The sequence below is a fragment of the Rhinatrema bivittatum genome, chromosome 11 (assembly GCF_901001135.1).
Source record: "Rhinatrema bivittatum chromosome 11, aRhiBiv1.1, whole genome shotgun sequence".
Classification (NCBI taxonomy): Eukaryota; Metazoa; Chordata; class Amphibia; order Gymnophiona; family Rhinatrematidae; genus Rhinatrema; species Rhinatrema bivittatum.
In genome coordinates this window covers 102,709,455-102,733,091 of record NC_042625.1, presented here as the reverse complement: position 1 = coordinate 102,733,091, position 23,637 = coordinate 102,709,455, and the positions used below count along the sequence as shown (strand labels likewise).

Genomic DNA, 23,637 nt, shown 5'->3' with positions numbered 1-23,637 from the left:
AGTCACAAAGTCGGGCTGCATACATGCCAGTTCTAGCCATATACATACAGTGTAGAATTTTGAACCCCACCTCCCTTAAGCTAACATTTTCAGATACAAGGAAACATCCCTTTAGTATACTAACGACATCCTCTAGCGTTAGATGGATATTGGCTTGGGTTTGCCATTTGCCTTGTATAGTGAGGAGTGCGGTAGTTTGGGGGATATATCGCGAAGCAGTTTGGAAAAAGTAGCACAGGAGTTTGATTTATGCCCCTTGACATCAAAAAAAGCCCTCAGAACCCCAAATCTCTGCAAGTTGGGGGACTCTAATTTCAATGAGTTTATGTAGTGTCTAGCTTGTAAATATCCGTAAAAATCTTTATTATCCAACCCATACATTTCTCGCAGTGCTTGAAAACCCAATACTCCTCCCTGCCCAAGATCTAGAAATTGATACACACTGGTCAAACCCAATGCCGCCCATTTACTGAAAAACTATAGATTCCTTACCATCCATAAACCCTGGATTCCCTATGAACGTAAGATAGGGCGTGGATATAGATGTCATCCCGCATTTTATCTTAGTTAGATACCGCCAAGCAAGGCGACTAATTTTCAAAAGCTGACTGTGCCTAGTGCTACTCGGTAACTGCACCCCTGCGACTTGGAGGAGATTTACGGGCCGTAGTGGGGATAACCAGGCACATATAGACTTGTATGGTGTACATATAGACGTCTCACGTATCCAGTCACAGATATGGCGTAGTATACAAGCCAGATTGTATTCCCTCCATTTCAGACACACCAAACCTCCTTGATCTCTAGGCAACATCAAGGTTTGGAGGGTTAGCCTAGCCTGTCTACCACCCCAGAGAAACTGGCAAATTGCTCTATGTATGCGAGTAAGTTCTGTTTTCGTTATCCACAAGGGAATTTGTTGTAACACATACAGCCAGTGCGGCAGCTCCATCATCTTTAGTAAGTAGATTTTTCCCGACAGGGATAAGGGCAGCTTTGTCCAAAGCCTTAATTTTCCTTCCATATGATGGAGGAGAGGATCAATATTCGCCCTGTGTGTAGGCTCTCTATATTCTTCGGAAGGCGTATCCCTAGATACCGCATCTCAGAGTCCACCCATTTCAGGGGGAAAGTACCTTCCCAATCTCCCTGTATAGAGGGGTCTAGGGCCATAGCTTCCAACTTATCCGTATTTATCTTTAAGCCCGCAAAGGAGCCGAACAGTCGCTGCCAAGCTAAGACCCTCGTGAGAGATTTTTGGGGGTTAGTCAGGAAGACCATGACATCATCTGCAAATGCTGAAATTTTAAACTCTTGGTCTCCACTCCCAAACCCAGTTATCTGTGGGTCCTCAGCTATTTTACGTAAAAGGGAATCACTCGATAATATGTAAAGCAACGGCGATAAAGGGCAACCTTGTCTGGTGCCTCGGAACAGCTGAAAGTCCTCTGAAAGCTTGCCATTGGCCAATATCGCTGATTTAGGATTATGATATAACATTTTAATACCATTAACTATCTCTCCCGTGATACCATATTTCTCCAATACTGAAAAGAGATAAGGCCACGACACCCTGTCGAAAGCCTTTTCTGAGTCGAATCCTACTATCATAGCCTTTATCTTCTGTTTCTTACATTCCTCCATGGCTAGAATCAGGGATGTTAGATTGGCAGAGATGGTTCTCCCCTTAACAAAACCAGCCTGTTGTGACATGATGATGTGGGGGAAACAAGTACTTAATCTATTCTCTAGAATTTTAGCGAATACCTTGGCTTCATAGTTTAGTAAGGAAATGGGCCTGTATGAGGCCGGAGATGAAAGTTCCTTCCCTGGCTTTTCCAACACTATAATAAACGCCCTTGTAACACCGCTGGGGAAACCTTTATTCTCTTGGGCTTTACTATAAAAATTCAGTAAGGAGTCTCCAATTTGCGGTAGTAAGATTTTATAATATTCGGCATTTAAGCCGTCGGGGTCTGGGGCTTTATTTCGTTTACTCTCCTTAATGACCGAAGCCAACTCCCCCAATTGTATAGGACAATTTAGTCTCTCCAGCTGTTCTGGAGATAGTTTGGGTTTTTGGAGTGACTCAAAGAATATGTCTTCTTCTGCCCGTCCCCCTACTCTGTCCTCACTATACAGCGTTTCATAAAATGCCCTAAAACGAGCACATACATCTTTGCCCGAGGTAAGTGGGTGGCCCCTATCATTTCTTAACTTATCTATATACGTTTTCCCCCTATGGAGGAGGACCATATTGGCTAGTAGCTTCCCAGCTTTGTTTCCGAATCTGAATAATTTATGGGCACCTGTCTGCATTACTCTTTGAGCCCTAGTATGTAACAAGGCGTTTAAGGTATGCAGCGTATCGTAATAAGCTGCCCTATGCTGGCTGTCATTATGTTGTGCTAGTTGCTGTTTAGCTATCCCTAGCTGATGTTCTAATGCTAAGATCGATTTATATAGAGCCTTGGATTTTGCAATCAAGGCGGAGGTAATTTCCCCCCTCACAACTGCCTTACTGGCTTCCCAGTATAGAATCGGGTCAGTGTGGTGTGCCTGATTGTGTCTTTCATATTCTCCCCATCTTTCCTGTAAAAATTGCTTAAATTCTGTATCATCCGCTAGCTGGCCGGGAAATCGCCACAGCCGCTCACCCACCTCCCGATTATCATCCTTCAAGTCAATCCATACGGGTGCATGATCTGATATCTCAATAATCCCTATGTGTGCCTGAGCTATTCTCGGGAACAAACAATCCGAGATGAGAACGTAGTCAATCCGGGACATTGTCGCATGGGCCCTAGAGACATGTGTATAGTCCTGTTCTGATGGATGCAACGTATGCCAAATATCTAAAGCTTGGAGTTCCTGACATAGATAAGTTATCCCTTTTGGTTGTCGACCACTTCCTCCCTGTTGGCCGTGGGATCTATCCATACTTGGGTCTCGGACACAATTGAAATCACCAGGCAATATTAGGGGCCCATTCATAATTGATATCAGGTTGCCAATCAGGTCTTGAAAAAACTTGTGATCATAATTATTCAGGGCATACACCGAGCAAATGGTAATATCTTTACTTTGCAATTTGCCCATGATTATGATGTAGCGATCGTCTGGGTCCGCTATTTGTTGTTTTAGGTCAAATCGTGCTGTTTTATGTACTAGTATCACTGTCCCTGCCTTTCTTCCCACCGCAGGCGTAAAAAAACAGTGTCCAACCCAGCTTCTTTGTAACTTCTTAGATTCCTCTGCGGTAAGGTGTGTTTCTTGAATCGCAGCTATTCCTACTTTTATACGCTGTAGGGCGCTTAGAATTTTTTGTCTTTTGATAGGGGTGCCTAGCCCTCCCACATTCCAAGAACAGATCCTGATATTAAGAACATAAGAACATAAGAAAATGCCATACTGGGTCAGACCAAGGGTCCATCAAGCCCAGCATCCTGTTTCCAACAGAGGCCAATCCAGGCCATAAGAACCTGGCAATTACCCAAAAACTAAGTCTATTCCATGTAACCATTGCTAATGGCAGTGGCTATTCTCTAAGTGAACTTAATAGCAGGTAATAGGCTTCTCCTCCAAGAACTTATCCAATCCTTTTTTTAAACACAGCTACACTAACTGCACTAACCACATCCTCCGGCAACAAATTCCAGAGTTTAATTGTGCGTTGAGTAAAAAAGAACTTTCTCCGATTAGTTTTAAATGTGCCCCATGCTAACTTCTTGGAGTGCCCCCTAGTCTTTCTATTATCCGAAAGAGTAAATAACCGATTCACATCTACCCATTCTAGACCTCTCATGATTTTAAACACCTCTATCATATCCCCCCTCAGTCGTCTCTTCTCCAAGCTGAAAAGTCCTAACCTCTTTAGTCTTTCCTCATAGGGGAGTTGTTCCATTCCCCTTATTTTGGTAGCCCTTCTCTGTACCTTCTCTAGTTTAGTTTATTGTATTTCTATACAGTCGCATCAGACGTGCCTTCACAACGGTTTACAGAGTATAAAACGTAATAAATACAGTACATTTATAAATAGTAATAACTAACTGTTAAAAGTATGAAATAAGTTAGTTATTAAAGGCAGTAAAAGTAAAATAGGTCAAATAAAATATAAAATTAAAAACAAATACTCAAAAACAGAACAAACATCAGACAAACCATGTAAAAAAACTCAGCCCAGTGATATAACTGGTGTTTCTTATTTGTATCTTACTCAGATCTTCCTTATTTGGTGTTCGAAGCTCATATTCGGTAAAAGCACATTTAAAAAGCCAAGTCTTGAGGTCAGTTTTAAATTGTTTTTTTTCGGTACATAACCTCAAGGATGATGGTAAGGAGTTCCACAATTTTGTTCCAGCGACAGACAGTACGTGTTCCCTCACTTGTGTAAGCCTTGCCGATTTAATATTGGGAATTGATAACAAGCCCTTATTAGCCGATCTCAGGTCTCTCTGAGGTATGTGCAGGCGTAGAGATGTATTCAGCCATTCCGTTCGCTCCCCGTGTACAACATTTTGGATTAAACAGGCCACTTTATATTGTACGCGATATTGGATTGGAAGCCAATAAAACTTGATCAATGTGGGGGTAATATGGTCACATTTCTGTTTACCAGACAGAACACGTGCTGCTGCGTTCTGCAAGACCTGTAGTGGTCTAATATTTGAAACAGGTAAGCCAAGTAATAAAGAATTACAATAATCAAGATTCGCAAAAATCAGGGTCTGTAAAACAGATCTAAAATCTTTAAAATTTAAAAACGGCTTTAACTTTCTTAAAGTTAATAGTTTAAAATAACCATCTTTCAATTTGGCGGCAATATGCTTTTTAAAAGAAAATTCGGTGTCTATAATAATTCCTAAGTCACGAGTATAAAAAACAGGACTTATTTTAGTGTTAGCATTTAACATCAAATCTGGAATACTTTTAACATGACATTTGCGTTCAAGAAGCACAATTTCAGTTTTGTCCATATTCAGAACTAAATGCAAGTGTTGAAGTAGCTGTTTTAAAGATAAAAATATACATTTTAACGATTTCTAACGTGGCCTCTACTGAATTTTCAATAGGTACTAAAAACTGAATATCGTCAGCATACAAATAAAATGTTAAACCAAGCCCATTTAAAAAGTGACATATAGGTAAAACATAAATATTAAAAAGAGTGGCTGATAATGTAGAACCCTGCGGAACACCGGTCCGAAAGACAAATTTGTCAGAGGTAGCATTATTGATTTTTACACAAAAAGACCTGTTATTAAGAAAAGATGTAAACCATTGAAGTACCATGCCTCCTATGCCAATTTCAGTAAGCCGTTTCAATAAAACCCCATGGTCCACAGTGTCAAAGGCAGAAGACAAATCTAAAAGGACCAAAAAATAGCTTTTACCATTATCAAAACCCCTTAACACTGTGTCCATGAGAGCATTTAAAAGAGTTTCTGTATTAAAATTCTTTCTAAAACCGTACTGGTTGGGAAATAAAATGTTGTTGACTTCCAAATAATCATCAAGTTGTTTTTGACTTACTTTTTCCATTATTTTTGCTAAAAATGACAAATTAGAGATGGGTCTATAGTTTTTCAATTGAGTGGTATCCAAAGTAGGTTTTTTCAAGATAGGTTTAATTATTGCATTCTTTAAAATTTCAGGGACGATTCCCTCTGATAGTGATGCATTGACGATATCAGCAATAAATGGTGCTATAGTATTAGCAATTGTTTTGAGATTACAAACTTGAATCGGATCAATTGGATGTTTAGCCAGATTACGTTTTTTTTTTATCAGCGATTCAATCTCTAGTGATGAGGCAGTATCAAATGAGTCCCACTTTATATCAGGTTTTAAAGGTAACCTAACTTCTTGGTCTGGGCCACTGTTCTGACTAGAAATAAGTAAGTCTATTTTTTCTTTAAAAAATGTAGCGACTTCATTGCATCTGTCTTCAGACAGTCCTGCCACATTAGATGGAAATTTGGTTAAATTATTAACAATCCTAAAAAGCTCTCGGGGATTATGCAATGATTTTTCTAGTTTTGTTCTGAAAAACTCCTTTTTTGCACTCTCTATACTCTATCGCAATTATATCTTTTTTGAGATGCGGCGACCAGAATTGTACACAGTATTCAAGGTGCGGTCTCACCATGGAGCGATACAGAGGCATTATGACATTTTCCATTTTATTCACCATTCCCTTTCTAATAATTCCCAACATTGTTTGCTTTTTTGACTGCCGCAGCACACTGAACAAACGATTTCAATGTGTTATCCACTATGACGCCTAGATCTCTTTCTTGGGTTGTAGCACCTAATATGGAACCCAACATTGTGTAATTATAGCATGGGTTATTTTTCCCTATATGCATCACCTTGCACTTATCCACATTAAATTTCATCTGCCATTTGGATGCCCAATTTTCCAGTCTCACAAGATCTTCCTGCAATTTATCACAATCTGCTTGTGATTTAACTACTCTGAACAATTTTGTGTCATCTGCAAATTTGATTATCTCACTCGTCGTATTTCTCTCCAGATCATTTATAAATATATTGAAAAGTAAGGGTCCCAATACAGATCCCTGAGGCACTCCACTGTCCACTCCCTTCCACTGAGAAAATTGCCCATTTAATCCTACTCTCTGTTTCCTGTCTTTTAGCCAGTTTGCAATCCATGAAAGGACATCGCCACCTATCCCATGACTTTTTACTTTTCCTAGAAGCCTCTCATGAGGAACTTTGTCAAACGCCTTCTGAAAATCCAAGTACACTACATCTACCGGTTCACCTTTATCCACATGTTTATTAACTCCTTCAAAAGAGTGAAGCAGATTTGTGAGGCAAGACTTGCCCTGGGTAAAGCCATGCTGACTTTGTTCCATTAAACCATGTATTTCTATATGTTCTGTGATTTTGATGTTTAGAACACATTCCACTATTTTTCCTGGCACTGAAGTCAGGCTAACCGGTCTGTAGTTTCCTGGATCACCCCTGGAGCCCTTTTTAAATATTGGGGTTACATTTGCTATCCTCCAGTCTTCAGGTACAATGGATGATTTTAATGATAAGTTACAAATTTTTACTAATAGGTCTGAAATTTCATTTTTTTAGTTCCTTCAGAACTCTGGGGTGTATACCATCCGGTCCGGGTGATTTACTACTCTTCAGTTTGTCAATCAGGCCTACCACATCTTCTAGGTTCACCGTGATTTGATTCAGTCCATCTGAATCATTACCCATGAAAACCTTCTCCATTACAGGTACCTCCCCAACATCCTCTTCAGTAAACACCGAAGCAAAGAAATCATTTAATTTTTCCACCTTTTCATATTACTTATCCTATTACTCTCACCAGTATTCTCCTCCCAGCTAGAGTATGCATCTTCTGCCGGATGACCTCCCAGCCTAGGCCTCCAGCACCCTTACCTCCTAAGGTACCCAGATATCCATCCACATCACATGCAGTCATCCACGTGTTTCCCTCCCCCCCTGTAAGAAACCAAACCTTGTCAAAGATCACCCACCCATCCCCTTCCCCTAGATTCCCCTTGCACAGTTCCACAACCCATCTGGTTACCCAACCCTCCCACAACCCCCCTGACCCCAATTTCTCCATCTTGAAACACCCCCTCATGTAAAAACGAGGGTAGAGATCTGTGTACTATGCGGTCGGGTACCACCCCCCCCAGCATCGTAAGTGGTACCAACCACAGGCGAAAACCGCTCATAGCTGAACATCAGGAGTAGCATATAACTCACAAAATGTATAGGCTCAAAAATAAAACAGAACAACGTAGAACTGTAAAACTGAGTCCTTGTGAAACTCTGTATTCCTCAAGTATCCAAGAGGTAAACTCCGGGCCATTTACCCTAGAAGGATCTTAGGCAATCATACTCAGGCCCCAACTGGTCACTGACTTCTCCCGGTCCTCGATCAGGTGTTCAGGCTCTTCAGCTAGTCACCTGCTTTCTCCGGGACTTCAAATTGTAAGGTCTGTCCATCTTTCCAGACTTTCAGGATAGCTGGGAATTGGAGTGCGAAGCGTATATTCTTCGCGAAAAGGGAGCTGCAAGTAGTTGCAAAAAGCTTGCATTTGGCTGCCACCACTGCTGAAAAGTCCTGGAAGATAACTTTGGCTCCCTTTAAAGGTGAGCTCTGCAGTTTTCCGAAACGCTGTTAATATCTGGGTCTTGTGGATCCAGTCTAGAAATTTAGCGATCACCAATCGGGGGCAGTTAGCCGTCTCTCTCCTAGGGCCTAGTCTGTGCGCCCTCTCCACTATCAGCTTGCCTTCCAATGCGGGAAGCTGCAGGACCCTGGGCAGCAAGCCCTCCAGCAGATCTTTGAGCTCGCTGTCTGGGATGCTTTCAGGTATGCCCAGGAACTTCAAATTGTTCCGCCGGGTTCGATTTTCAAGGTCCTCCAGCTTGTTCTCCGCAGCGTTAATCGCCGATTCAAGCGTTGTGACCCGGGCTACCAGCGCCATGTGCTCTTCTTCCGCGGCCGAAATCCTTCCTTCTACGATATCCAGTCTGCGACCCACATCCCCTATCGAATCCTTTACCGCTTGGAGGTTTTCAGTAAGCCCCACAAATTTTGGTTCAAGTCCCGTTATTACCGCTGCTGAGAGATGGGCGATCGCCTGCTCATCTAGCCCCCCTCCCTCCGGGCCTCCCCGTACGTCCGCCATCTTGGGATGTCTCGACTGCTTTATTCTTTTCTTTTCTCACCGGTTTGCTGGGCATTCCCGCCCGCGGCGATGTGCTCACTCTGAAACGCTGCAGTTTAGATGAGTAGTTCGCTAAACAGTAAGTCTAAAACAGCCAAATTTTGCTGGGGAGACCCGGTTTCAGGGGGGGGGGGGAATACCCGTAGCTGAGCAAGGAGCAACTTGCCCGGCTCACCGCATCACGTGATCCCCTAGCCAAGGATTTTAAATCGGGGACAAATTAATCACAGCCTCTGAGTTTCTGGGAAGATTTTGAGCTGATGTAGTGGCAGGTCCGGCTTGGAAGCTTATTCTCAAGGACGGCTGCAGCAGTCAGCACTGAGGCTTCTCCTGCGAGTAATGCTGACAGTGTAACCTTTAGGCAAGGAGGCTATGGGTTAAAGTTACGTATATGGGGAGGTCCTCATAAAGCTAGGAGATTGAGACAGGTCTGTACTCATTCCATACTAAAAGTAAGCCTCACCTTCCAGGCAGGGCACCCTTTTGCCATAACTTAAAATAAGGTATTATACACCCAGGCAGTAGCTTCATATAATGCTCTGGAGTTTATTGAAACAAACTTCACAGAAGAGAAGTCACACACAACATAAAAGTATTGCCTGAAACACATTCCCACCCAATCAATGTGAGCTTGGGTTTGCTATCCTTTTAAACCAATGATTAGTTAAAATAAAACAAGCAGCTTCTTTCTCTAGGCTCTACTATGCTTTCCCTCCACATACATATAGGCAAATCTGGCCTAATACAACAGTAACTCCCGATTCTTCCAGATATAAAGCAGTGCTGGGAAAACCTCATTAACAGAAGGGCGGCTCCCTAGGCCAGCTCCATGGCCCTAATTACAACTCTCCACAGCTGCCATCGTTTAATACAAAAACCCGTTTACACAGCTACTGATAACCCCCAAAACATTTCCTTTTCTTCATAGTAATTCCTACTTGGTTCCCAACAACGAAAATAAGTGCTCTTAACATTTAAATAAAAGCTTCTACCTTTGCTTCTTCAGTAATAGACCTAGCCCCTCTCATTAACCCATAACAGTGCTAGAGACTCTTATCCAACAAACTGCTGCACAGAAGTGAAAAGGGAAAGCGATATCTTAGGGCTGACTCAGCTTTAGAATAAAGGTGGGCCTGGGCACTGTTCTCCTTCTGCCTCAGCCTCTCCATCCTCCTCACCTTCCTTTCAGCTCTCCTGAATTGCCCCTCTTTATATGAGTTAGACTACTCCTCCCTAGGAAGACACCGCCTCTGTTTCCCTGCCCCCAACACTTCCAGGGGTTAACTACCAGGGCATCTGGGAAGTGTAGTTTCCCTTTACTTCCTGCAAAGGAAAACACCTAAAGGTTTACAGCACAGAGACTCACCTCTGGCTCAAATCACCACACAGGTCTTGCAGGATTCAAGGCAAGGAAATTAGTAGTTAAGACTAAGGTTCTGCTTATCGTCCTACACCAGTACCCCAGCCCTACTAACCCAGGCAGGAAGCAGTTGGAGAACACTTGCTCCAAACACTGCATCTCCTTTAGGTTGTACATGTAATCTCTATTTATTTATTTTTAGAATTTGCAGCCCATTGATCTACAAAACTCAGCAGGTTACAAGAAAACATTCATAAAAGTCAAAACTAAATTGCAAAGAACACAAAGCAAGCTTGGGAACATATACATGTACTAATGCTTAGTGAATGTAAGGAAGACCAATGTCCTCCAGAGCCATATCTGAATACTGTGTCCAAGAAAAGGCCTATACTCCCTAGGAGCTTCCAGAATCTGATAACCCTTCAGTAGATAATCCAGGTGCTTATCCACCTGGAGAAGGAGGACTTCAAAGCCACCTTCCCCTTTGCAAGATCTGCTGAACAAAACAAAATGCCTATTGGTCTTCCTTTTTTTTGTAATTCAATTTTAACTGAAGAACAGACGTTCAATAACAATAAACCTACAGGGCTTTAGACTTTCACAAATATATAACAGAATACATGAATAAACAGTGTCATGTTTGTACAATCAGTTTTTCATAATCCCACTTTCCCCCATGACCTCCCCCCTCCCCATTCCTCTCACCCATTGATTTTAGTTCACAGTAGGGAAAACATCTAAATTATATATGGGACCATCATACAGTAAATGTGATAGAGACTATCTGCAGCTACAAAACGGGATATAAAACATCTACTGCCTTCACAACCACATTTTTTCAAACCTGGGCAAGTCGTCATATTTATAGGCTGTGAATGTCCCCATTTAGTGGGTTCTCTCAATGCAGGAAAGTATACGATGTAACACCACCAGAATACTAACTCGCATCTAGCGGCTAAAGCAAACGCCAACTGATCTGACATATGAGGAATCGGCAGATTCAACAAAATAAACCCAACTTTATGATCCCACCAACCAAGACTAAGTATCAAAGCTATGGCTTCAAATAACCGGTTGTTCCATCTGCTAATGTCGTGCCAGACCAGCAGAAATGTCTGCCAACGAACGCATGCGCACTGACAGGATCACCTCTGAAAGAGGAGAAAAGAACTTGTGACTGCAATATGGGTGGGGAGCCGCTTTTGCGTGATCCTCCACCCCGACCCTAGATAGGGCAAGCTGTCAGAAGGCAAGCATGCCAGTAAAGAAATAGAGAGGAGAAACTTCAATTTCACTCAGATAAACTCGGAGTTGGTTTTCAAGCCAGCATTCCGATAAGCGTAGAAGATAACCGAGGCAGGAAACAGATCTAGGGCCTTCTGATCACACCACACGGAACACGTCCTCCACTTCAGTCCTTAGGACTTTCTAGTGGAAGGCTTTTTAGAAGTCACCAGGACCTGAGACACATCCTCTGAAAGATCAAGCGGCTACAGGATCATCCTCTCAACATCCAGGCTGTAAGCAACAGGGCCTGGAGGGTTGGGATGCCACAGTCTGCGCTGATCTTGCATGATGAGATCTGGGGAAGTTCCCAGACTGATCAGTTTCCGGATGGACAACTCCCACAGGAGTGAAAACCAGACCTGTCTTGGCCAATGAGGGCCTATGAGGATCATAGTGGCAAAGACTCTCTTGAAGCTTCGTGAGGACAAAGAGACTAAGGGAATCAGAGGATATGCATACAGAAGCCCCTTGCCCCAATGACAGACAAAGGTTTCCAAGGCTGGTTTGCTGTATGACCTGTATAGGGAGCAGAACGGAGGCACCTTTCTGTCGCAAAGGGACACAACCTGATCTATTTCTAGGCTCCCCCAGAGGCAGAATATCCAATTTGCTACCTCCTGGTCCAGGGACCACTTGTAGGGTCTGAAGGCTCAACTCAGCCTGTCAGTTTCCATGTTCTCTGACCCAGCCAGGTACATGGCTCTGAGCACCATCCCGTGGGACAGGGCCCATGACCAGATCTGGGCCTCTTCTTGACACAGCAGTACAATCCCATGCATCTCTGCTTGTTGACATATCACATGGCTACCTAGTTGTTGGTCTGGATCTGGACAACTTTGTTGGACAGCCGATTCCTGAAAGCCCATAGTACATACCTGATCACTCGAAGCTCCACGAAGTTGATTTGACAAGAATGTTCCTGAGCAGACCAAAGACCCTGGGAACTGAGTCCATCTACATGAGCTCCCCACCCCAGAGTAGATGCATCCATAGGCTGGACAATTTGAGTGGGGAGTCTCTGAAACAAGATTCATTGTTCCAGATTGGAAAGTTCCTGCCACCAGGACAGTGAGCCCCGGAGAAACGGAGTGACTCGGATTCAATCCTGAAGGTTCTGAGTGGCCTGGCGCCACTGTGACCTCAAGGTCTATTGGGCTCTGTGGATGTGTAAACGTGCCAAGGGAGTAAGATGGACAGTTGCGGCCATATGGCCCAACAGCCTCAACACATGCCAGGCTGATATCTGCTGGCTCTGTTGAATCTCTGCCACAATGGTCGCCATGGCAACAGCCCTCTGGGTAGGGCAGAAATGCCTTGGCCTGAGCCATGTCTAGCAGGGCTCCTATGAAGTCCAACTGAGGTGACAGGCTGAGATGGAATTTTGGGTAGTTGAGAATGATTCCTAGTGACTTCAACACCCAAATGGTCAAGCGCAGAGACCTAATGGCCCCTTGCCTGAGACATGCTCTTGACCAACCAATTGTCCAGATTTGGGAAGACATGTACTCCCAGTCTGCAGAGATGCATCGCCACTACAGCCAAGCATTTTGTGATGACCTATGGGGCAGAAGCAAGCCCGAAAGGCAACACTCTGTAATGGAAGTGCTGTCTTCCCACACAAATCAGAAATACTTCCTGTGACTGGGGAAGATCTCTATGTGAGTGTATGCATCCTTTAGGTTGAGGGAGCATAGCCCAGTCCCCTTTTTGCAAAAAATGGATCAAGGTGCCCAGGGAAACCATCTTGAACTTTTCTTTTTCTAGAAACTTGTTCAAGGCCCTTAGGTCTAGGATGGGACAGACCTCCTCCTGTTCTCTTTGGAATCAGGAAGTACCTGGAGTATAATTCCAGCCCTCCTTGCCCTGGTGGTATGGGCTCAACCACTCTGGCCATTAAGAGGGAGGAGAGTTCCACTTGTAGTACCTCCTGATGCACTACTGGCCCCCCAATGTGGGCACAGAGGGCAATTTGGCAGGACACCAAATAGATTCAAATAGTACCCCTGATGGACGATGGACAGAACCCACTGGTCTGAAGTTACATGGGGCCACTGGTTCGCAAAGAACCACAGCCTGCCCCCGATCGGAGAGTCCATTGTTCCGGGTACAGGTAACTGGCTTATGCTCCCTACGCCCAGTCAGAATCCGTCCCCGGATTTGACTGAGGAGCTGGCTGAGATTTGGGCAACTGGCTTATGCTCCCTACGCCCAGTCAGAATCCGTCCCTGGATTTGACTGAGGAGCTGGCTGAGATTTGGGCAACTGGCTTATGCTCCCTACGCCCAGTCAGAATCCGTCCCCGGATTTGACTGAGGAGTTGGCTGATGTTTGGGGCTCTACTGCCTGACAGGGCTACAGGAGCTCTGGTGGTGTTTCCAGGATCAAGGAGGCAGAGGAAAATACTTCCTTTGGCGAAAGAAAGATTTCCTTGGCCCCAGACTCTAGGGCCTCCTGGATGAGGAGGACAAGTCAGGAATACTAGCGGAGAGTTGCTGGAGGGTCTCATGTTAGTCCCGAAGTTGAGCCACAGCATCCCTCACTCTATCTCCAAAGATATTCTCTTCAGTGCATAGCATGTCAGAGAGTCTTTCCTATACCTCCAGTCGGAGGTCCAAGGCCCGCAGCCATGCCATTCTGCGGGCGCCGATTCCCACTGCAGAGAAACTCTATGCATTTCCTGAAAACCTTGCAGGTCGCACAGACCTAGTGTTTTTGTTGCGTCCGGTCTTCGATGGCTTCGCCCCGCTTGCCTCACCTCATTCTCAGCTCCTCCCGCTTACCTGGGCAAGATGGTACCGCCGCGTCTTCCAGCCAACCACTCTGGCATCCCCAGAACGGCTATGGTGCAGCCTTTCGCCATTGCTCCTCCCAGGTACTTACTAGGGTGCGTGCGCGCAACCCAGGTCTTTGCACAACCCTTGGCGTGAATCTCGAGGACGTTCCCTCTTGCTAATGTCACGCCATCCGGGTATATTACCATCATCAATTTGCTAGCTCCCCGAGTTAGCAAGGACTCGAATCCGTTCCTGTCTACGCTACTCTGCCGCTTCCGTGCTGCCGCAGGAAGCTTTCTCTCTGCCCTTTGGGGTACATGCTAACCTGGGTAACCGCTCCTCGGGGGGCCCTCTGCTTTATTTCAGGTTCCTGTCAGGGAACAGGTACTCGCTCCTCGAGGGCCTGCTCTCCCTGCCTCGGTGCCTGTACCTTCAACTACATACCTGGTGGAATCGCATACCAACAGCTAACATCTAGTGAATACTCTAACTCTCAGTCTATCTTGTCCACAGTATCTCCTTGCTATGAGACCTGCTGCGGAACCTCCTGACGTCATCTAGGAGAGAAGGGCTCCCTCTGCCGAGGTCCCCGAGACTACATCTACAGACTGCTTAACTACTGCCACCTCTGGTGGAGATCTCAAGCTGTTTAATAAAAGATTTATCCTGTGTTTTGTGTGCACGAGTCTAGCCCAGTGCTGTGGCTCCTCACGGGGCTCCTCCCCGTGGGCGTGGTCATCTCCACAGCACCCAAGGATCCACAACACACATTATCACAACAGTTTTCCGCAATCCAGACCCTTATGCACCAGTGATATAGAGGGTCTTGCTGCTGTTGCTGCGCTATCTACTGGCTCATGTAGAGCTGGTAGGCAGTGATGTGGGCAATAAGCATGGTGCCCTGGAACACCTTCCTCCCAAGAGCGTCCATCACCCTGTGGTCCTACCCCGGAGGTATCGAGGAATGTATCAGAGATCACTTGGCCCTCTTGAGAACGGATTCGACCACCGACTGGTGAGGCAGCCGACGCTTACTGAATCTGGCAGCCTTCTAGATAAGAAGGTGGACAGGATCTACCTAAACAGGAAGGCACTGTGAGGGGATGTTCCCATATTCTCAGCAGCAACTCCTTAAGTGTTTTGTGTACCAGGACTACCACAATCTCCTTAGGAGGCTCCACGAACTGGAGGATCTCAAGCATTTTGTGCCTGGCATTCTCCTACATAAGAATATAAGAACATGCCATACTGGGTCAGACCAAGGGTCCATCAAGCCCAGCATCCTGTTTCAAACAGTGGCCAATCCAGGCCACAAGAACCTGGCAATTACCCAAGAACATAAGAACAAGTTGAAAAGGGATGGCCTCCGCCATCACCCTCACAAACCCTGCAAAGGTTAAGTCCTCAGGTGGAAACTTTCTTCGTTCATCTGGAGGAGAAGGGTTTGACAGGAGACCATCAAGAGTCTCGAACGAGGACTTCGTCAAATTTTTCCCCCAGGGGTCATAGGGACCCTCATCCTCACTGTATGCAACAGGGGATGGGACCCTAGGTGCTCGACCTACATCCAGAGGTGCAGGCACTGGTAGAACTGGATTTGGGGGGGGGGGGGGCTACAGGCCTCAGCTTCTCTACCAGCCTTGGTGGAGTTTCCTCCTTGGAGGAACCAGCAACGACTGGGTGTAGCCTCGATGCCTTGCTGGGCACAGATACTGTCCTGGGAAGCGACGCCATTTATTAGGATTTATGAATCACTTAACACTAAAACAAGGTCTAAGCAATGTACAAGAAAACATTCATAAAGATAATACATAATTACAAGACTTAATACAAATATAAACTAAATACATAATAAAATATAACTAAAATGTAAACTAAACACAGTCCTAAACATCATAAATCTTGCAGATAAAACGAAATACATATTAAAACAAAAAATAAAAACAAACATAAATAGAAAAATAAAATAATGAAACCTTAAAACTAAGCATGTTTAAACAAAGGTCTTGACAAACTTTCTAAAATTTTTTACCGAGTCACAATGCCTAAATTCCATAGGTAAAGAATTCCAGAGTGCAGGACCAGCTACTGAAAAGGTGCATTCACGAGTGACATGTAAACGTGCAACTCTGGGTGATGGAACGTCTTAACAATCCGCACTGGGAGGTACACAGGGTTCTAAGTAGATTGGTAACGCACCGATGAGCACACTGAGCTTCTCCAGATTGCGGTACAAGGACAAGTGACACTGGCTCCAGTGCCATATGTGCCACAAGACCAAAGCCCTGCAACTCCTGCTCCACCACCAGCTCCTCCTCAAACACTGCCAATGCCAACACTGACAGGGAGGAAGGAGCTGTGGCCAGATCTTCTGACCACGAGAGAGGGATCGCCAACTGGTACCAGGACTGGTGGGGACCGTCGGACCTCTGACACTGATAGAGGATGGGCTCTCCTTGCCATGGGGGTCACTTGGGGGCATCATGGAAAAAGCCGGTGAATCCCCGCACCCAGCATCAACGACGACCGGTGCCAATGCTTCTTAGGCTTCCTCAATGCTCAGCCTGGTCTTTCCCTCTTGCCGAGGTTTAAAGATGATGAAACTGGCGTTCTCAGGCCGGAGGAGATCAACAGTCTCCAGCGTCCTATCCACCGGCGGCATCGACGGTCCACCGATGTCAATGGCGTGGTGTCTACTGGTGCAGCTCCAAGGTTCTCGATGCCGATGCCACCGATGGCCCGAACTTCCTCGACCCAAAGAGCGCATCCATCTTGTTGAGTCAAAGCTAATTTCTCTTCGGGGTCATAAGCGGCAACCCCAGACATCATGGAATACCTCCGGCAGAGGATGCACTCCTCATGAGGATCAATGATAGACATGGTCCTCGGGTACTGGGGGCAACAGCAAAAACTGGACGTGGCCATGACAGGGCGAAACAAAATGGCTGCAAATTCGAAAGATGGCAGGGGGCATCGAAACACTGCCACCATGAGGGGGGAAAAGAAAAATCAAATACAAAAGAAAAAACTTACCCAAAATGCAGAAAACCCTGACTAGGGACACTACGGGAATGCACAGAGAAGGACCCAGTGACGGATCAAAGAAAAAAACTGTGAAAAACACGAAAAGCAAAACGTTTTCCACAAGGCAAAAAATAGCCAAAGTGAGCTCAATCATATCACAAGGCTTACAGCTCTGCGTAAAAGAACTGAAAAAGGCCCCCTTGTGGACGTGTAGTATAGGGCATGCTGGACATCCTCAGTGTGCCTAATCAAAGTTTAGGAAACTTTGCTGCAAGTTTTCCGCAACTGGGCTCCATCTGATGATGTCACCCATGTGTAAGGACTACCTTTCTGCTTGTCCTCAGAAAACATGGCGCTCCATGTACATGATAGGCTTCGAACAATGGTGCAAGAGGTTGCCATGGCTGCCATGGCATCCAACCTGCCCATGCCATTTGATGGCATCCATGCGCAGCATGTTAAGGCACCTGATGATGATCCAGATGCGCGCTGATGCCCCTGGTGCTCGATGGCAGCTAGGGCAACCTTGGTACTCAACAGTGGTCAAGGCTCTCAATGGTGTCTAGGGCCTCCATGGTGCTTACTGGCGTCCATGGGGGCTCAATGGTACATGACGCTCAATGGCATCCATGGTACCCCATGGCGCCAAAGGCAACGATGCTGCTCCTGGCACACAATGGCCTCCATGATGCTTGATGACACTGATGGCGACACCAACGCATGACTGCATCCATGGCCCTCGATCCAGGATGCTAATTGGCATCCATGGCACCCAATGGTGTCAAGGGCATCCATGATGTTCCAGGGCAATCATAGCCTTCGATGGTGCCCCTGGCATTCAATGGCAACCACTATGCACCTGGTATCATCAGTGCTCTGGCATGCATGTGCGCAGGCAACCAATTCCAGGCATGGCACTGATGGTACATCAGCGAAGCTGGTCGCAAAGGCTCATGCTTACCCTGTCTCCGAAGGAGATGCATTGCCAGATAAATCTGACATGCTGGAGGGGAGGCCACGTCATTCAAGGCACCAGCCAAGTTCCCCAGATTGAGAGAAGGATGAGCTCTCCTCCCCACAACATCTGGTTCTGAATTCCTCTATGGTCTGAGCCTCCATCAGTGCCCAGCAGTCGGACAGAATTTCCTGGAACACTCGCCTGGGCAGGCACTCAGGCAAGTTTCCAGACCAGAGGCCTAAATGGACCGCACAGTGACAGTCTGAACAGGCACCTGACAAAGGCAAAAACAGACAAGTTAAGGAGAGGACACAGGAATATACTGCAGCTGCGGCGTTATTTATTAAGGAGAAAACCTCTGTTGGCCACATAGTGCACTAGGCCCACCATGCAGCCAAGAGAGAAATGCTAGGGAGAAAGAGATAAATAAATTAGACCTAAACTACTGCAATGGAAGTGAAGGAAAATAAATTTAAAAAAACCAAAACAAACCCATGAAGGCTCTGCCTGAAAAAAAAAAAAACAGTTGCTTGCAGCTCCAGAACTGTCACAGCCTTAGCTATGAGGCAAGCAAAGCTGAACCTGCAATCACATGGCTTTGCGGGGAAAAAAAAAAGTCTGAGAAACAGGGAAGAGGCTATAGCTGCACATGCTCAGTAGGGCATGTTTGAAAGTTCTAGAATCTCGGAGATCAAAGCTCCACCAAATGTCGTCACCATGTGTGAGGACTGCCATGCTGCTGTCCAAACATATATCCTCCATGTGCTGGAGACAGTGCAGCATGGACAATACTAGTATGAAGGTACTGGAAAGTTGTGGCTCTGTCGCCATCTGCTGGCTGCACTGATCTAAGCAGGACAAGGAATTGTCCATTACAGAACATCCCTGTGTAATGCCACCCATAACATGACAAGTGGCCCTTTCCAGTATAGTGCAGCAGGTTTCTGTGTCTTACTTTTCACTTGAGGTCTTCTGGGATCATGGGCGGCAGGGGTGACACAGCTGACAGGTGCACAAGAATGAGCACTACTGGTACTGGGTCCATCATAAATCTGCTGATCTTCAGAATGAGTATTGCTGTTAATGCTGCTGCTGACAGGTGTGAAGAGAACAGGCTTTATCCTGAAAAAGAATCAGAAGTGGTTAAAAAAAAAAAAAAAAAAAAAAGCTGCAAAGAACTAGAGTGTGGGACTGAGAATAGATTAGACAGCTAGAAAGATGAGCTATCCCAGGGTAATCCCTACTCGTACCCTGGCAGAGAAACCCTCTCTCATGGAAGACATTTCCAATATACCTTATCTTATCCATCACAGCAGCTCCTCCTGTCCCAAATTTCTCTTGTCTCCTCCTCACATCTCGGGGAGGTTTTGCTTCTGAGTTGACAAATGCCATCTTTGCCTGTCTGCCTGTCAAGTAGAAAAATTATAATTGAAAACAGTAATCGTGTCTCTACACAGGAACGTGTGTGTTATATAGATAGCCATAGTGCAAGTATGTGTTATGTAAAACAATGCTGAGGAAAGTTTACTATGTAAATAAATACCAGCATTGCACAAATATGGAGAAGTAGCCTAACTGTTAGAGCAGTGGGCTATGAACCAGGAGACCGGGTTCAAATCCCGTTGCCGCTCCTTGTGACCTTAGGTACAAACAGACTGTGAGCCCTCTGGGAACAGATAAATAACTACAGTACCTGAATGTAATCTGCCTTTGAATAAAAATAAATAAATATTCCATTACTGTTTTATTTATTTTATTTAGAACTTTTCTATACCGACTTTCCAGTAACAGAATTACTGATCAATTCGGTTTACATTTTGAACAATAACAGTGACAAGTAAATGTCTTACAAAGAACAGGTATAAATAACTTGGAAATAAATATATGGGGTTAATAACAAGAGATATAATATACATTGCCTAAGTAGGCAGAGTTTTGGACTGCCAAGGAGTTGAAGTTGAATTGCATAATTCTTTAGAGAATTCTTTGTGGTATTCTTAGGTTATTCTTAGGGTATTCATAAATATATGGGGTTAATAACAAGAGATATAATATACATTGCCTGAGAAGGCAGAGTTTTGGACTGCAAGGAGTTGAAGTTGAATTGCATAATTCTTTAGAGAATTCTTTGTGGTGTTCTTAGGGTATTCATAGAGGGTTCAAAGAATTTTAGGGTTGTACTTGTCTGGTACTTGTCTGGTTCTTGTGTAGTTCTCTTGTAGGTTATTGAAAATAACTGAGGATCTTGTTCTTGTGTAGTTCTCTTGTAGGTTATTGTCTGGTTCTTGTGTAGTTCTTTTGTAGGTTATTGAAAATAACTGAGGATCTTAAATAGTTCTCTTTATAAATAGTTCTCTTTATAATTCGATTGGAAATGACCTAAAGGGGACCTTGGCAGAGATAGTTCAGCAGACTGATGTTATGGAAAGGCTTGGTGGAAGAGCCAAGTCTTAAGTCTTTTTTTGAAGATAATGTGGCATTGCACTGATTTGAGTTCCGGCGGGAGCGTATTCCAGAGTTTGGGACCAGCTGTGGAGAATGCTCTTTTGCTTAACGTTGATTTCATTCGTGGTATCTGGAGATTGTTTCTGTAGGCTTGTCTCACTGGTCTAGTAGAGGTGTGGAGTTGGAGAGGGATTTTGAGCTTCAGTGGGGCCAGGTTGTGTATTGCTTTGTGTATTGATGAAAGCACTTTGAAGAGTATTCTGAAATTGACGGGAAGCCAGTGTAGGCTTTTTAAGATGGGTGAGATGTGGTCTCTTTTGTTTGTCTTGGTTAGGATCCTTGCCGAGGCGTTTTTGCAACATCTGTAATGGTTTTAAGGCGTTTGCGGGGAGGCCTACTAGAAGAGAGTTGCAGTAATCTATTTTTGTGAGTATGATTGCTTGTAGAACCAATCGGAAATCCTGAAAATGGAGGAGTGGTCTAAGTCTTTTTTAAGACTTGTAATTTGAAGAATCCGTCTTTTACTATATTATTGATGAGAGCTCTGTAATTCATTTGGTTGTCAAGTATAACTCCTAGATTTCTGACTTGTGGTGACAGTGTCAGTTGAGTGGTGAGGTTGGTGCCGGGAAGTGAGTGAGTTCCATCTTGAGAAATGAGTAGGTATTCTGTTTTGTTTTGATTAAGAATAAGATTTAGACTTGTGAGTAAGTTGTTGATGGCTTGTTGGCATGTATTCCAGAAATCTAGAGTTTTTTGGAGAGATTCAGTGATAGGGATTAGAATCTGTACATCGTCTGCGTATAGGTAGTGGATGAGATTTAGGTTGAGCAAGAGTTGGCAAAGTGGAAGGAGGTAAATATTGAATAAGGTTGGTGAGAGGGACGATCCCTGTGGGACTCCCAGGTCGCAGGTGATTGGTTGAGATTCTTCCTTGTTGACCTTGACTTTATATTGTCTGTTATTGAGGAACGATTTGAACCAGTTGAGAGCTGTATCTCTAATTCCAATGTCTGACAGACGATCTAATAATGTATTATGATTGACCGTATCAAATGCTGCTGATAGGTCTAAGAGGATGAGTAGACAAGGACATCTTTTTTCAAGATTCAGTAATATGGAATCCGTTAAGGAGATTAGGAGGGTTTCTGTGCTTCTGGACTGACGGAAACCAAACTGGGCTGGAGAGAGAATGTTGTTATCGTTTAGATATTCTGTGAGTTGTTTGTTTGCTACTCTTTCTAAAATTTTTGCAATGAAAGGTAGATTAGCTATTGGGCGAAAGTTGGATGGGATATCTGGTGAAAGATTAGGTTTTTTCAGGAGCGGCTTTATAATTGCCATTTTGAGGGAGTCAGGGACTAGTCCTTGAGATAGGGAGCAATTGATGATTTGTGCAATGGGTTTGGATATGGTTTTAGCGCATGAGATGAGGAGATTGATGGGAATGGTATCCTGAGGATGTGAGGAGGGTTTCATTTTTTTTAGGATGTTTTCTATTTCTAAGGAGGCAGTCATTTCGAATTCTCTCAGGCATGTCTTTTGTGATGGGAAGGTTATATGTGGTGAAACTGGCATGTAACTGTTGTTGTTCTTGGATTGCGTTAGTAGGTTTGGGATCTTGTTCTTGAAGTAAATTGCCAGTTCTTCTGCTTTGCTTGCCGCTTTATCGTCTGAAATGGCTGTCGATGGAGGTTTCGTGAGGGACGAGATCAGTGAGAAAAGTGCTCTGGGTCAAAGATGAAGTGGTGTATTTTTTGTGAGTAAAAATCTTTTTTTGCTTGCAGGATGGATGTTCTGTATAGGTGCATCGTGGACTTGTATGTCGAGAGGTTGGAAGATGTTGGATTTGTACGCCAAAGTAGTTCTTTTTTTCTGAGCTCCTGTTTTAAGGATTTTAGTTTTGGTGTATACCATGGTTTTCTGTTGTCTTTATTAGCTAGGGCAGTTTTGGTGATGGTTGGGCATGAAGAGTCGGCCACTTTTTTGGTGATGAAGTTCCAGGATAATATGGCTGAGTCCGCGTTAGTGAGGTCCAGATTGTTGAGTTCAGTAGTTAGGCTGTTGTTTATTGTCTCCTGGCTGCATATTTTCCTGAATTGGATAGTGTTATTTTGCTTTTTTGAAGGGGTAGGTATGTTTATTTTTAGTACGGTGTTGATCAGTTTATGGTCCGACCAGGGAATAGTGAGGCATGTGGGGTGGGAGGAGGTGGAAAGATCCTGGTTGATGAAGATGAGGTCCAGCGTATGACCTGCTTTGTGGGTCGGTTCTTTAATTAGTTGTTTGAAACCCATGAAGTTTAGTGCATTTAGGAATGTTTCGCAGCTTGGAGATAGAGGAGATACATCTATGTGGAGATTAAAGTCCCCCAGGAGAATTGCTGGTGTGTCGGTATTGATGTGCTTGGTTATATTTTCAATTAGAGTTGAAGGATTGGATTCTAGGTATCCTGGGGTAGCGTATATGAGACCTATTTTTAGGTGGGCTGCTTTGAATACTGCGAATTCCAGGGACTGCGATGATATAGTAGTTTTTTAGTTCCATTCCAAATGTTTTTCTTGCTGCAAGGAGGAGACCGCCTCCTCGTTTTTTGAGTCTAGGAATAGAGAATATGTTGTGCGAGTGCGTAGGGAGTTGGTTGATAGTAGCTATGTCTTCTGGTTTTAACCATGTTTCTGTGACTGCAAAAAGGTCCGTGTTTGTTTCCAGCAGGTAGTCATGCAGGAGGTGAGTTTTCTTAGTCAAAGACTGTGCGTTCAACAGTGATAAGGTGAAGAGAGAGAGGCCGAGTAGTTGGTTTAGAGGAGAGATGATGATAGGAATGAGTCTTTTTTGTAACGAGTGTGGTGTAGCTTGTTTTTTTGTTGTGAGTCTCTTGAAGTTGTGGATGATGGGAATGGTTGATACAGTCATGTTTGGTTATGTGATTAGTTTAGTTTTGATTATCTGTGCTTGGTTTAGATGTGGTCCTTTGTAGTGATGTTAGACTAATATAGTGATGCTCCTGGGGTGTAAGTACCGATTAACGGTGATGAGGAGAGCAAATTTTTGCTTACG

The 23,637-nt window shown here is 44.5% G+C and overlaps 1 protein-coding gene across 2 annotated transcripts in view; it reads right to left on the bottom strand.

Annotated features, from left to right (window-relative positions):
- ELOA (elongin A) overlaps positions 1–23,637 on the bottom strand; it is a 111,285-nt gene that overhangs the window by 5,357 nt on the left and 82,291 nt on the right. For both annotated transcript variants that reach the window (XM_029619953.1, XM_029619952.1), the window contains exons 9-10: positions 19,427–19,538; positions 19,088–19,254 (exon numbers count right to left, since the gene is read on the bottom strand). In XM_029619953.1, coding sequence (XP_029475813.1) covers positions 19,088–19,254; positions 19,427–19,538 — 279 coding nt within the window. The remainder of the gene's footprint in view (positions 1–19,087; positions 19,255–19,426; positions 19,539–23,637) is intronic.